The sequence below is a fragment of the Eptatretus burgeri genome, chromosome 4, assembly GCF_056783735.1.
Source record: "Eptatretus burgeri isolate ZD-2024b chromosome 4, Ebu_testis_v1, whole genome shotgun sequence".
In the NCBI taxonomy this organism is placed as follows: Eukaryota; Metazoa; Chordata; class Myxini; order Myxiniformes; family Myxinidae; genus Eptatretus; species Eptatretus burgeri.
This window is the reverse complement of record NC_140964.1, coordinates 121,583,606-121,598,605: the sequence shown is the minus strand read 5'-3', so window position 1 is coordinate 121,598,605 and position 15,000 is coordinate 121,583,606. Positions and strand designations below refer to the sequence as shown.

The 15,000-nt window shown below is 42.5% G+C and overlaps 1 protein-coding gene across 8 annotated transcripts in view; it reads right to left on the bottom strand.

The window, feature by feature from the left end:
- Positions 1 to 15,000, bottom strand: part of LOC147029000 (uncharacterized) — a 335,824-nt gene that overhangs the window by 177,663 nt on the left and 143,161 nt on the right. For all 8 annotated transcript variants that reach the window (XM_085879912.1, XM_085879913.1, XM_085879915.1 and 5 more), the window contains one exon: positions 13,028 to 13,213. In XM_085879912.1, the coding sequence (XP_085736038.1) occupies positions 13,028 to 13,213 (186 nt within the window). The remainder of the gene's footprint in view (positions 1 to 13,027; positions 13,214 to 15,000) is intronic.

Below are 15,000 nucleotides of genomic sequence, written 5' to 3'. Positions count from 1 at the left end.
GATTTGGAGAGGGGTAGAGGAGAGGGGAGAGGAGAAGGGGAGAGGAGAAGGGGAGAGGAGAGGGGGAGAGGGGAGGGGGGATTCGGGCAGATGTGAAGACCAGTTTAACGTCCATCCAAGAGATGACGCGCACACACTGATGAATCGTCCTGCCTGTGAAACACCGCGATGACAGTTTATAGCTGAGTCGAGATTCAAACCCCGGCACGACAACTTAGAGTTAGCATGCTTACCTCTCTGCTATCCTGCCATGATATAGCGATTCATTACTTCATAACAACTGCAAACATTTTTAGCCGCAATTGCTGGAAACCGGAAACTGAAATTATTGAACTGGGATTGATGTATGTATTGTCATTACCCACAGATGATAGGTGGAACCCATGCCTACTTCAACTGTACATTAAACTGATTGACAAGATTCTGCACAGCGAACATACATGCCATGTTGTTGTTCAAATTATGCAGACTCTTGTCAATCCATTCAAAGACATGTATGGTCTTTCATCTTAAACTGAGATGAAGCATTACAGTATCTAAAGAAAATATTATTTGCACACCTCTCACTTCACATCCTCTGATGTTTATTTTTGGGTGATTTGTTTCTGCTTGCATTTTCTTCCCTTTAACGCAAGCAGATGAGGACATGGAGCAAACGATAGATGAGCAAGAAGCTGTGGAGGGGATGGTCAATCACCAGGACGAACTCGAAGATCTTGCTCGTGAGGGTAAGTCTCAACATTACTACTTTGATATTGAATTTTTGATATTTGTATATTTGATATTTGTAGTTTATGCCCTTTTGCCTGAGAATTAAACTTTAAAACCTTTTGCCTGAAGCATTTTCTTGATAAGTTATTCAGTGTTCACAGCTCCGCTCGTCAAAGTTACAATGAGACAAAGCTATTATTTTTTTCCTGGGGATAAAAATTATTTTTAACCAACCTACCTAACTTTTTAAAGGCAAATTTTGATATTTTCATTGGTGGTGTTTTTGTTTACATAAAAGTGGAGGCTTGGAGAAAAGAGCAGAACAAAACAGAACAACTAGAGGGGGAGCACTCGGGAGAGTGCAAAACCTCCGCCGCCAATACTGCTGGGTCACTCAAGTGAACCTTATATCTTATTCATTAAATATGACGTCAACAGTGCTGACAGTTATAGTTCTTTTCTCCAACATTTTCTAACAAAAAAAAGAAATCGAAATTTTGTTGAAAAAAAAAGTTGCAAAAATTTTTTTTTCTCTAACAATTATTTTTTTTTGGGGGGGGGGGGTTGGATATCACTGAAAACATGTAGAAATGCAAAAAAAAAATTTTTCTCTAACAATTTTTTTTTTCGGGGGGTAACAATTTTGGGGGGTTGGGAATCACTTAAAACATGTAGAAATGCAAAAAAAAAAATTCTCTATTTTTAATTTTTTTGGGGGGGGGGTTGGAAATCTCTTAAAACATGTAGAAATGCAAAAAGAAAAAATTTGTTTCCTCTAACAATTTTTTATTGGGGGGGGCGACCAAGTCCAAAATTTAATGGCACGATCCTTGGACCATATCTAACCCCCCCCCCCCACCAAGTTTCGTCGAAATCCGTCAAGGAGTTTTTACGTAATACTATTCACAAACAAACAAACAAAAAAACACACACAAACAAACAAACAAACAAACAAACAAACAAACAAACAAACAGAAAGGGGTGAAAACAGTAACCTCCATCCATCTTTGAAGATAGCGGAGGTTAAAGATAACTTAGTGGAAAAGGGAGAGGAGGTGGAAAGGGTGGGGGGGGAGGAGGTTTGTGGATAACACTAACAGCAGGGTAGAGAGAAAACAGAGGGACCATTGGAAGAAGAATAGGCATGAGGGAGCAATGATATCAAGGGGTGGAGGAAGTTGACACATGGTGAACAAGCTAGATGCAAGCTCAAACACAGCAGGGAGAGGAAGGAAACATAAATGCAACAAAAAGAAACAAAATGTAGAGTGAGCGAGGGGGGAGAAAACAACCTGCAAACGAAGGGGTGTGCTTGTGAAGGGTTAATTACAGTCATGACAAGCAGTTGTACATAGCAGGGGTTTGGGTAGACCCAAATAACCGAGGCAGGCATGCAAGATCAAAATACCCAAACAGTCACAAAAAGACCGTGCAATGAGCATATGACATGAAGAACAAGTTAAAGTACAAAACAAATCGATGACAACAGAGACAAATCTAGAACAGTTTACTTAAGGCCCGGTCACACCTTGAAGTTTTAGCCAGCGATGGCAACGTATTAAAATGTATGTAAAACGCTGGCTGACGTTGAACTTTTGATGTTTTTTTTTTAAGATTCGGACGTATTCATAACGAGTTGGTCGTATGCATAACATATTAGTAATGGACACAGAACGTTTCGTTGTGTTATAGATAACTTATACCAACGAATGCTGAACCTGTTGTTGGCCCACACAACCTATGCCCAACGATAGTCTAACTTCGGCATAGCGCGTTGCACACATCGCCGACGATGTCGTGACGTAGCCTATTAAAAGGCTGACGCACAACGATTCGAATCATAACTGCCGTAGAAATGGAAGTGTCAACATCGCGGTCACACCTTGGCGATCTTGCCAGCGTATGCCGACCTAAGAAAAATGTGTCTAAAACGTTGGGGGCACGTCAAATACGGTATGAGTAAGTTTGGTATATGTGAGTAGAACACTAAAGTACGCTATCATACGTCGTAGTAAGTAGAGTACGTCAAGAAATGTTAAACATGTTCAAAATTTTACGACGTACTTGCCGTATGACACACGTTCCGCATGCGATGGGGTTAAGTTTTACACACGATATGTGGACGCTTACACACGTCCACAAAGGCGACTTATAAGCTACTCATAAGTCGAAACACGTCGCGGTAATGTCTTTTTTACGCGAAACTTATTTCTAACTTATGTTTGACGTGCTTTGAACCAATTCTTTACGTAGTCCCAACACACATCGACGTATGTAGACGTATTCCAATGACGTCATCCGGTCGACAAAAAAAAAATGAATGTGTTTCTAGCTTACAACTGCCATATAAAAACGTGTTCCCAGCGGTTTTGGGAATTGATATATAAAAATGGTGTTCATAAAAGGGGAACCCAACAGTGTTTTCGAGTCCTTTTTGAGTCGATGTCCATGTCAGCAGTAACAGTATCAGTATCAGTATCAGTATTAGTAGTAGTTTGTTCATGTTGGCAGTAGTAGGTGAGTGTGAGGGGGAGGGTGTGGGTTATGATGGATCGTCCTTGCGTTTAATGATTTAACGATTTAAATGATAAACTCAACGATTTAAATGGCTGCATCTCCACTATTGAAAGTAGACGCTTTCGCTCAACAATTGGATTTTTTTTACACTCAACGACTTTTAAACAGTACCACTCAGCTAGTTTCATTGTTTACAATGAACGATTTAAATTGCTGTCACTCGCCTTTGTTTTTTGACGCTGGCGCTCGGAAATTTTAATCGTTTCTGTTGAACGTGCTAAATCGCTCAAACCCCACTATTGAAAGTAGGCGCTTGCGCTCAACATTTTGATTTTTTTTTTTACACTCAACGACTTTTAAACGGTACCACTCAGCCATTTTCATTGTTTACAATGAACGATTTAAATTGCTGTCACTCGCCTTTGTTTTTTGACGCTGGGGTTTGGAAATTTGAAGCGTTTCTTCTGAACATGTTAAAACGCTCAAACTCGACTATTTTAAATAGACGCTGCCGATGGACAATTGGAATCATAGCCAAGCTAGCCATCGAAGTGTGAACATCCTCGTCATGCCGAAGAAAAGTTTGAAGAATGCTGCAAATAAGTGTCCTGGCCGTGGCCGTGGACGCTGACGCAAGGACGATCCATTATACCGACGTCTTTCAGCCTATGAGTAACTTAAAAGTAACGTCTGTCGATGTGTGGCAATGATCGCGTAACGTGCCAACAACACGTTAATCATAGGTTAGAAATAAGTTTCGGGTACGCTAAACATTACCTCGGCGTGTCTCAACTTATGATTAACTTACAAATAGCATGTGTTGACGTCTGTCAACGATCGCAGACCGTGCATACAACTTGTGGCCAGCGTAGCGGAACGTGTGAGTCATACGCCGGCATACGTCGTGAAATTTTAAGCATGAAAAAATTTGAGGACAACCGAAAAGTACAACGTTTAAAGCCAACGTACAACGACGTATGGCAGTGTTTTTCAGCGTGCTCTCAATGTTATCAAAACTTACACATAACATATTCAACGTGTGCCAGCGTTTTAGAAAAAAAATTCAAAAATCGGCATACGTTGGCTAAAACGTCAAGGTGTGACCGGGCCTTTAAGTTGGAGAAGAAAAGAAAATATTCCAATGCGAGAACCCAGAAACTACTATTTATTACTGCTGTCACCAAAGGTGAAGGTAGTTATGTTTTCACCCGTGTCTATCTGCAGGATATCTCAAAACGTTGTGGAAAAATTCAGATGAAATTTTGAAAATTGATTGGGTGTGTGACAAGGATGAACGTATTATATTTTGATGAAGATCCGGATCCGGCTCGGTCGCTTGGAGAATGTTTTAAGAGATTCTTCACCATTTAGAGGGCCAAAAACAATATCGAGAACAATATCTTAAAAAGTTGTGGATGGATTCGGACGGAAGTTGGTGGGCAGGTTGGGTGTGTAGCAAGGACAAATTGTTTTGATATTGGTGAAGATCCGACTGTGGATCCGGATACGAGAATTATTTGATTTTTAAAGTGATTCTTTACCATTGAGAGTTAGGGCCAAAAAAAAACAAAAAAAACACATTAGGCCCGATATGTTCTTGTGGATCAGATATTGCATGGCGGAGGTATGTGCTCTCCCAAATGCCCTTCCAGTTTCTCATTGTAATTGTCCAATTTATTTTGCCTTCCCAACTCCGGTATCGAACCGTGGTATCGCCATCGAAGCTTGAAGAGCGTGTGCAAAACCAAGCACTCCAACAAAACGGTTGAAGAAACTTTTGAAACAAAACATTTAGTATTTAATTGCATTTATGTACGCCGAAGTGATGGGCCATATTGTTGCGGATTTGGAGACCTTGTGCACACAAACAGACAGCAGTCCCTAAGCTTAGTTATTTCGATAAGTATGTGTTTATAGTTAGAATCCATCCCCTGCGTCTAATGGGAATTACATGTGCGCTATGAGTTATTTTTCAGTCAGGTTTATGACATCCTTTACAACACCTTCATCAACCAACTACGACAACGCCAACAACAACACTGCTCGAGGAATTGTCCGCGCTGTTCGCACGCTCACGAGGCGTTTCGTTCTGGCCTGGCGCCAAGTGAGGGAGTGCGTCATTTTGAGGCGAATGGGTGATGAGTGGATCAGAGCCGGGGCAGTCCTTTGCAAGAAGGCGGAGCTTCGACGCGCGGTCCGCCCAATGAGAGCAGGCCACGCATGAGCGGACCGCACCCGAGAGGACGACGAAAGAAAGGAGAACAAATAATTGCGCCCCGTCTGCTCGAGTGCGTGGTCTGGTTCTCTGATCGCATCTCGACACTGGTCTGGTTCTCTGGTCTGCTCGACACTGGTCTGGTTCTCTGGTCTGCTCAACGCTGGTCTGGCCTCATCTCGTCGCTGGCGCTGGTCTGCGTCTGGCTGCCCTGGTCCGTCTTCTGGCGACCAGAGTTACGGGAGGGGTGGACGTCCAGCCGCGTGATCACGGCCAGGTAGCCCGCCGTCCTGACTCCCAGCCGAACTATCCTCCGTGGCTGGAGGGTCGAAAAAGACCATTGAGGTCCATTTCTTGTGTGTGTGTGTGTGTGTGTGTGTGTGTGTGTGTGTGTGTGTGTGTGTGTGTGTGTGTGTGTGTGTGTGTGTGTGTGTGTGTGTGTGTGTGTGTGTCCTGTGGGCCCATCTTTAAGTAGCAACTGGTTAAGTGCTTTTGCTGTACATTATTTGCATCCTTTATAGTCGGTTTAACTCTGCCCTTTATGTGTTCCTTCCCCACCTATTGTAAATAAATACCCCTATTGTTGAATGTTTCAGCTCGTCCTTGTCCTTTCCTTTATTGGTTTCGCATGGTGCGTGTTGGGTGATTAAAAAGGTCGTTGCCACTGTAGTTGTGCATTTGGACCGACGGGACCTCGGTAACCATCCGCTCGGGTTATGCACGGGTCGAGCACGGAAACGGCTCGTCCCGTTCAAGCTCCGTCGAGGGTGTGAATTCTTCGCAAGCTCGCCACGTGAGCCTCTAGGTATTTTGAAGTTTGGCAAATAACCCTGTTCCACGTAGTTGAATTATTGACGATTCACGGTCCTGAAAGGGACCCGTACCTTCGGAGTTATCCGAAGGTAACGATCTGAATTCCGGGTGTTCGGTGGAGTCGACTTTGCTGCTCCAACTAGCGGTCGTGCTCGCAGTCGAAACCCGGCCCACAACAATATAATGGAAGACCAAATAGGGGAAATGTCATGGAAAATAAAATTTCACATTTTCAGCGAGCCAGCCACCGCTTGTTGCACCACAGAACAACCTTGGCTAACAACGCATGCGAGTGACCCCTGAACTTTGGACAAGTCGATGGACATACTGTAGTATTCAGTGACAGTGCGAATATTGCAGAGTGCTTGCCAGGTAGCTTAAGCACACGAACAAAATGGTTGATAAAAACGGCTCGCATGGCACGTGATTAGCAATCACTGAACCGTCACATTAAACACATACCTCTCAGAGACACCCAAAATGTCACATATGTCCAAATTGGACAAACGAACACTTTTTTAGGAGTCGGAACTGCGTCTAAGTTTGATTCTGGAGCTTTACTTTTGTAATTCTACTTAGTTTAAGAGATTCTCACGGTTATCGCATGTGCGGAAATGAAATAAAGATATGAACGCTGGCATCTTCGGGCATTGATAAACATTGCAATGTACCCAGCGATTCGTAGCTATGATGAAAAGGCATTCGACAATATGAGTAAGGAAAGTGAAAAGAAATTGTAGTGGGCTGTTCCAAGTCAAGGCATGGTTGAGCAGGCCAAAAAAACATGGTGGCTTTAGACCCCAGGGAGGTTACCAAGGATATGCCTGATGAAGGATATAATTAAATAATGCCGTTAATTATCTTTAAAAGGGGTGTTTTAATTAATCCAAACACCATTTTCAGTCACACACTTCCTTGGAGTTTTCTTAATATACATGCAAAGTTTCAGGATGCTAAGTTTTATGGTTTGGAGTTAGAGGGGAGACACTGATGCGCACACACACGGACACACGCGCGCGCGCGCACGCACGCACGCACACAATGGATAAAAAAGTACTGGAGACCTCAAAACTTGTTTTATTCAACTGGAACTTTGTAAAAAGCTGACATACGAGTACACTCTATTTTTTGGAACATTTTAACAATTGGAAATCTCAAAATGCCTTCATACTAAACAATATAGTAATGCACTTTTCAATGGATATGAATAAAAGATCTTGTCCCACAGGACAATAGCAAATCTTTGTACCACATTATGAGCTTCGAAATTTTAAAATGCAATAATCACAAACATTAAAAAGATAATTATGGCGCAGGTGGTTGTTATATAAAATAAATATTATTTTGAGCATGAAAGTAAGTGAACTACTCCAAGATTTAGCACTCATGCAGCCTGACATCTCGCTATTTCTTTCTCATTTCTTGTAATGCTGTTTTAGTTCATCAACCTTCTTTTGAGTATCCATGACATTTTATGAAAAGAGGCCAGATCCGACCAAGGTAATTGGGCTATCGAACACGAACTGTTTTGGTACGCACTCAAGTTGACTCCTTCTAGGCCTCTCTGAGTCTTTGGTTACAGGTTTTGTTTCATTCACCTGCGCCTGCCCCTCTGGGTATGCGTATGCCCCACATGCACAGTCAACATTTGGTACACAGCCTACATAAAAGTCCAGCGGATCTGTGTGGTAAACAAAGTAATGCTTCTCCTTCAGAATGGAATTCAGGTTGCACAATGGTTTTAGAGCTCCATAATGGGTGATTGACTGCAATTGACTTGGATTACTAAATAAACTCAAAACAGACAAACATGGAAGCAAGAAGAAACAGGAAGTGATATCATACAGATTAACACAGAGTGCTCAAGAGAGCAGCACTGTTCTTATTTACAATTCTTATTGATCTTTACCAAAAAATGGCAGTTCCCTCTTTAAAGAAGTGTTTCTTCTCACTTATTGTTGCTATAAGGTTTTTTAATTCTCCAAATAACAACATAGCATTGTTTCGTAAGTTCAGAGTTATGGACAAACAAAAATATGTGTATGCCCATAACGACAATATTACCAAAACTTTTTTTTTTAACAAAACAAATCTAAGATGGTGTGAATAGTAATGCATGAACATGTACTTTGTTAAAAACAAAACAAAAAAAACGAAATAACTTGAGAAAGTCATTGGTAGTAATTTTAAAAAGTGATTTTTTTGTTGTTGTTATGGACACACATCACTGAAGTGACCCAAAATTAAATCTCAATTTCAGAAATTGTTTGGCAAGATAGAAATGTACTTTCACATAAGTAGAGGCCATTGCCTCTATTTTGATATGAAAAAGAAACTTCAACAAAAAACTTTTTTTATGTGGAAGAATCACTCAGATCATAATAAAAAAAAAAATTCAAAAATTCATAATGATAGAACTAATTATAATGGTAATGTTTTTGCATTAAATTCTTGATAATAGGAAAAAAACTACGACAACTGCCAAAAACCAACAACTATAAATTTTAAAATGACACCAAACTGAACTACATACATTGGATTTGAAAATTTTGAGGTTGAGGTTGACTATTTGGTAGCATTGCCCCATTAAAAATAAGACTGCATGTCGTGAAGCTCACCAAGATCAGGATCAAGTCACTCAACCCCCTTGGAAACCCCCTGAAGCCCTGATTTTATTTTTTATGCGTGAACAAACTTTGGTAGATCACAGGTGATGAAGGTTGTGGTCAAGTTTCATCGAAATTGTGTGTGTAGTTTCGGAGAAAAGAACAAATACCTATTTTGAGGGGGTCAAACTCCACCCCCCGCCCCCCCCACCCTAGACCCCCTTAATGAGTGCAGATTTTGGTGCGGTCAAAAACCTTCGTTCGGCATCAGATATGAAGCTTGAGGCCAAGTTTCATCAAAATTGTTTCTTTGGTTCAAGTGATAATGATTGAAGTGTTAGCAGACTAACTCACTCACTCACAAACACTACTTGATCACATAAGCTCGCCGGACTAAAGTCCAGGTGAGCTAATAATACGTACATTATCCATCCCACATCAATTTCAATTTATCAGGGCATTCCTGCTCAATTATCTCAAGTGTTCTGTTAAGTTTGAGCACCTGTTGTATGTCTGTAACCAATATGGAAACAAGCAAAGCATGTGCTCTGTCATTTTTCAGTTGTTGGTCGTCCATCATACTCAATGATAGCCATCTCCAATAGTTTGGGTTTTGGTGATAACCATTGTGGTGGCTATATAGTCATTTTGTGTATATTTGTTTTTGAATTACAGCTTTTAAAAGAAAGCGAGGATGTGAATCACCAAAAAAGGTTTTCCAGAATCTGTGTAAAACAATGAACAACACGAAAAATGTGAGCTTTTAGACTTTGGAGCATGCCAATGGGCAATTGATACTTTTGATGACGCAATTACTTTTGAGTCAAAACATTTCATGTCCATTTTGTCAGATGCCTGAAAACTTGCCATTTTTCCATTTTTTGATCGAGTCCAACTGTGAATTAATTATCTTGCAATCGATAGGCTGAGAGATGATATTGTTTGGAATGAGTGAAGACAGGTTTCATACCAAAGCATAGTTGATGGGAGATTTATCTAATAGGTTATCAACAACACAGACTAGAAACTCACAGCAACCAATGTATTAAAAAAAGTCATCCTTTTTGGTCATCATTGGACCAAATTTTCAATGGTCTTCACAGCGTTGTAGCATACCTGCCTGCTGTACTGCTGGAACATTAGCTTGCCTTTCACCAAGCACAGATTTGCTCGGGCCAGGGATGGGATTATACGGTTGTTATTTTTATTGCCAATTGATAATAGTATTATTGTCGTTATTAAAATTATTAATATTGTTACGGCTGTGGAAATTCGCAAACCACCATTCAGGGCCCATAGGTGAGATATCTCTAAGTACATATGTAGTTAGCCCCAAACCCGTTGTATAGAGGGAATTTATGTGATTCATCCAGGCTGCGATCCTTTGAGTTAGGCGTTTTTCTGTTCTATCTTTATTTTGAACCAACCACGTCTCAACCGCCATCACACAACAACCACCTTCACCAGCACGCCAGCCATCGTCACCAACTACAACCACGCTCCAACCCTCAGACAACAACAACGCCAACAGCCACGACCTTTACCTTCACAACTCAATCCCACATCATCGCATCACTGCCATTCCCAAACGGCACCATAACCATCAAACCACCACCGAAAACCCTCCACCACCTTCGCCTCTCTCCTTCTACGGCCATTCCCGCACCACCTGTGAACACTGAGCATCGGGCTGTCTTGGGCCCGTTCAGCGATACGCACCGAGCCGCGAGCGCAAATAGCGGCCTTTCTGAGGAAAATTCGGATCACAAACGCTACACGCCCACTTCCCCTCCGTCCAATTAGCAAGCGCGGAGCGGCTTGGCCCCGCCTCCAGGCGCGTCTGTGTGAAATCGATATATGCAAATTCTAGGATCAGGGGAGATTCACGCCCCCTTTCCTCCATCCAATGGGCGAGCGTGGCTCCGCCCCCGAGGTCATCCTGATCCGGATAATTGCATATTGTTTTCTCCTGCCGGCCTATAAAACAGCGAGTGCAAGGCGAATCAGGGCAGAGAGGAGTCGAGTCATCGGTGTGGCAGAGAGTTGAGTCAGGTGGAGAGTGAGTCAGTTTTGGTTGGAGAGTGGAAGAGAGCCGGGGCAGAGGCGAGTCGAGTCGGGTGAAGAGCGAGTCGAGTCGGGTGGAGAGTGAATCGAGTCATCGGTGTGGCAGAGTCGAGTCGGGTGGCGAAGTGAGTAGAGTCGGGTGGCGAAGTCATCGGTGTGGCAAAGAGTTGGGTTCTGGAGTCGGCTGAGAAGAGTTGCGGGAAGAGGCAAAGGAGCTCGGGTCCGAGGCGAGAAGGACGGCGGTCGGCGACGAGGTCGCGGTGTGGGATCGCTGGTCGCGGGACCCAAGCCAGCCAGCCATTCTCCTCCCCCACGGCATCAACAATTCCCCCTTTCCCCCGCACTGAGATAGTGCAGCAAGGGGGCCCCGTTCCCACCCCACTCCAAACGTCGTGCCAATGAAACCCGCCAAGGAGCACGGAGTCGGGGCACAGCCACGCGGCCACATCTGCGGCTCGTCCGCCAACGCGTCAGGAGGACGCGGGTAGGACCGCCCCGGTCTCGCGGACCTGGCCGCTCCTTCAGGTCACGCTCGCATATTGGCCTATAGGCTCGTCTGTCCCCTTGTCTATGAGGGTGGCTTCTTTCCTTTGCTTTTGAGTAAATGTGTGTTGGCGCCGTCTGTAAAATATAACTGTATAAGTGTTGCCGTGTGTGCGCGTAGTCGGTAGTAACTCTGCGTCGTCGTTGCTTTTATTTTGATTGCTATATGTGCATTTTGACTGTTTGGCTGTATATGTGTGCTTTCCGTGTGTCGCGTAATAAATGTGCTTTGTGTGAACTGTTTTCCCATTTCGCTTCGTCTTTTCTTTATTGACCCTCCATCCTGCTTCACGTAAAGGGTTCGTAGTGGGCTTAATACGCCCGGTAATTAATCGGAACCGTCGAGACCGACGATAACACCACTCGGTTATCACTGTAGCACGGAACGGACCGCTTAAGCGGTTCGTATCCGGAGTCGACCTGCGGCGAGGTACGATGGCCCGGTTTACCATCCGCGTGGGTACTTCGGTAGGACGAGTTTGGCGAACAACCCTATCCTACGCGGGTGGCCGATTGGCACGATTGTGGTGAGGTCGAAAGGCCCACCCGTGACTGGCTCCGGGCGATAGTTCCCGGAGGGTCACGACTGAATTGTCCGTCCGGTGGGCGACGCGGTCGCGATTCGAGTGACGCGGCCGCTTGCACGCCGGCGGGTGTGAATTCGCAACAATATCAATCAATAAATGCTTTCTTACAATGTTATCATTGTTTTTATTATTAATTTTGTAGTGGAGGGACCCATTAAGCTGCTATGTACACCTCAACATGACATGCGTTTAAACCATGATAATTCTTCTGGGTTCTCTGTAGTTAATTAGCCGAATCAACTCAGGAGATCACGACGATCATTTCGGTGCATCACACTCCACATCAGAAAGCTCAAGTAGAACTCTACAAAAAAAAAAATCCTGACAGACAGACAGACAGACACATGCCTCATCTATTTATCTATTATATACTATAAGTGTGTGTGTGTGTGTGTGTGTGTGTGTGTGTGTGTGTGTGTGTGTGTGTGTGTGTGTGTGTGTGTGTGTGTGTGTGTGTGTGTGTGTGTGTGTGTGTGTGCTTGCGCGTAGACCATTTTTCTCAGAGATGGCTGAATGGAAATTCTTCAAACTTTCAGAGGTTCATCAGTGAGTGTCAGGGAGCGTTTTAGGCAACAAAAAAAAAAAAAAAAAATTAAAAAAAAGATTTTGGGGATTTTCAATTGCTGTATCATGCATGCCTAAGCCTTTATTAGCTATGTGAAAGGTAATATTAAATGAACCCCAAACCCATTCCTTAGTGGGTGAAGGGAAGTGTTTTCGGCAACCACAAGAAAAAAGAACAAAACCCAAAATTATTTCTTCAAAATGCCAAAAGGATGAGAACAGCACAAAAGCAATGCCAGGTACTGCTAGTTAGTGATATAAATGAGATTTGGAAATTCAGTTCGATATTCACTTTTACAAAATAAATCAATAAAAATAGTAAGAATAATAATAATAATAATAATAATAATAATAATAATAATAAGCAAAATAAAATGAAGTGATGACAGGAATGATAGCAACAACACCTTTTTGGCGAGAGCTCTTTTCCACCGGCGCTCCTGAGCGAAGTCCCCAGCAAGCCACTGCATCTCCTCGAGGAGGTAATCCTGGTGGCTCTTTGGACGAGATGGCTCTGGGTAGCGTGTCAGCTTTTTGAGTGACCATAAACCTTTCTGTTTAAGCTGGGCGACTCGCATTTGTACCTCAGCCTCCTGCATTGCAACAGGAGAAAATGTATGTGAAAAGAATGAGCGAAGAATCACGATGAATGCTTCCGCTTTTACCATCGTCCACATTCAAACAATTGCACGTATCTCTGCAACATAGCTACCACAAATCCTCAACACACACAATTTATATCAAAGGTCGAAATAATGTCACGACTTTCTCAAAGTGTTAAAACAGATCCAGCAGATGATCATTTGTTTGATAAAATGTAAAACATTGGTTTCACTAATCATATTCTAGAACAAAATTAAGATCCATGCAATGGAAGCACAAGGGATCACAAGCACCCAATACATTTTGCACCAAACCCTCATCTGGCAATGCAAAATCAAAATGATGTTGATCAAACGAGTGCTCCTCCTTCACAACATAGATGCACACAAGGCCTGCACTGTGCAAACCACCATTTGTTACTGGCTTTGAACAGATGGATCAACCCAGACAGCCTGTGCCTACCCACTTCCCCAATGCCACCCACCCTCCCCCGCCATTCAACCCACCACCACCGATTATCACCTGTAATTCCACAATGACGAAAAGGAAGAAGTAATCGAGAGTGAGGCAATCTCTAAACTTCCATTTTACTCCTATAGACAGTTTGAAGGCTAAGTGCAGGAAGTGCATCAAAGTCAAGGGCAACTACATTGAAAAATAAGAATGTTGCCAGTGCATCTTGGACAACTGTACCTCATTCCCACAATTTTCTGAATAATTTTCATATTAATAATTTACAGGTTGATGCTGTGGCATACAACAAAAGTAAAAAATAACGATTGCATGTATAGAAGGCATGAAAATGCTAGTAATCCAACAAGTAGTGCAAGTCATTTTCCATTACAAGGATCTCGTGAAGTGGCGAGGGGGTGGAGGATACAAAAATGAAATCTCAAAACATTATAAAATTACCCCCGTGTGGGGGTGACAGTCATCTCCATAATGTTTTTTACTATCATAATTGATGAACCGTTGCCAGATATCTCCTAAAATGACAGACTAGATAGGTTTTGAAAATGGCGACTTTCACAACTTTCGTGACCTCGTGACCTTGACCCTGACCTCGAATCCGGGAAATAATATGTCGTTGGGTATCACTCATCGACCTCTACCCACATACCAAATTTCATCAAGATCGGAAGTAAAAAGTTTTCTTTGTACCAGGAGGTGTTTCTGACCATCTTCCAGGTTACGTGGCGGTCAAACAGGACGGAAATTCAAAAATCTGTCCGGTTAGATACAAGATAATATTTTTTATTATCATAATCAATAAACAGTTGCCGAATATCTTGTAGAATGGCAGACTAGATAGGTTTTGAAAATAGCGATTTTTATAACTTACGTGACCTCGTGACGTTGAACCCGGACAAAAGTTATATCGTTGTGCAACACTCAACGACCTCTACCCACATACGAAGTTCATCAAGATCGGAAAGAAAAATTGTTGACGGACGGACGGACGTTTGGTCGGGCTTTATTAGGTCATCTCGGTAGAGATGACCTAATAATTTACAATGTCTATGAAAAGCAAATCGAGATGGTACAAGTTTTTTCCAGATGACCTCTGGAACTGTGTCAGTGGAGATCATTTTCACTCATTTCCTTGAAAAAAAAAAGTTAAAGTGCAGCCATGTAAACACATAAAATACAATTAAATAAATTTGAAATTGAAATTCATGAATCAAAATAAACCACCATTGTTGCTACTTGGATAGCACAGCATCAACAGAGGATAAAAACAATAACTCACATTTAATCAACAAAATACTGACCAATT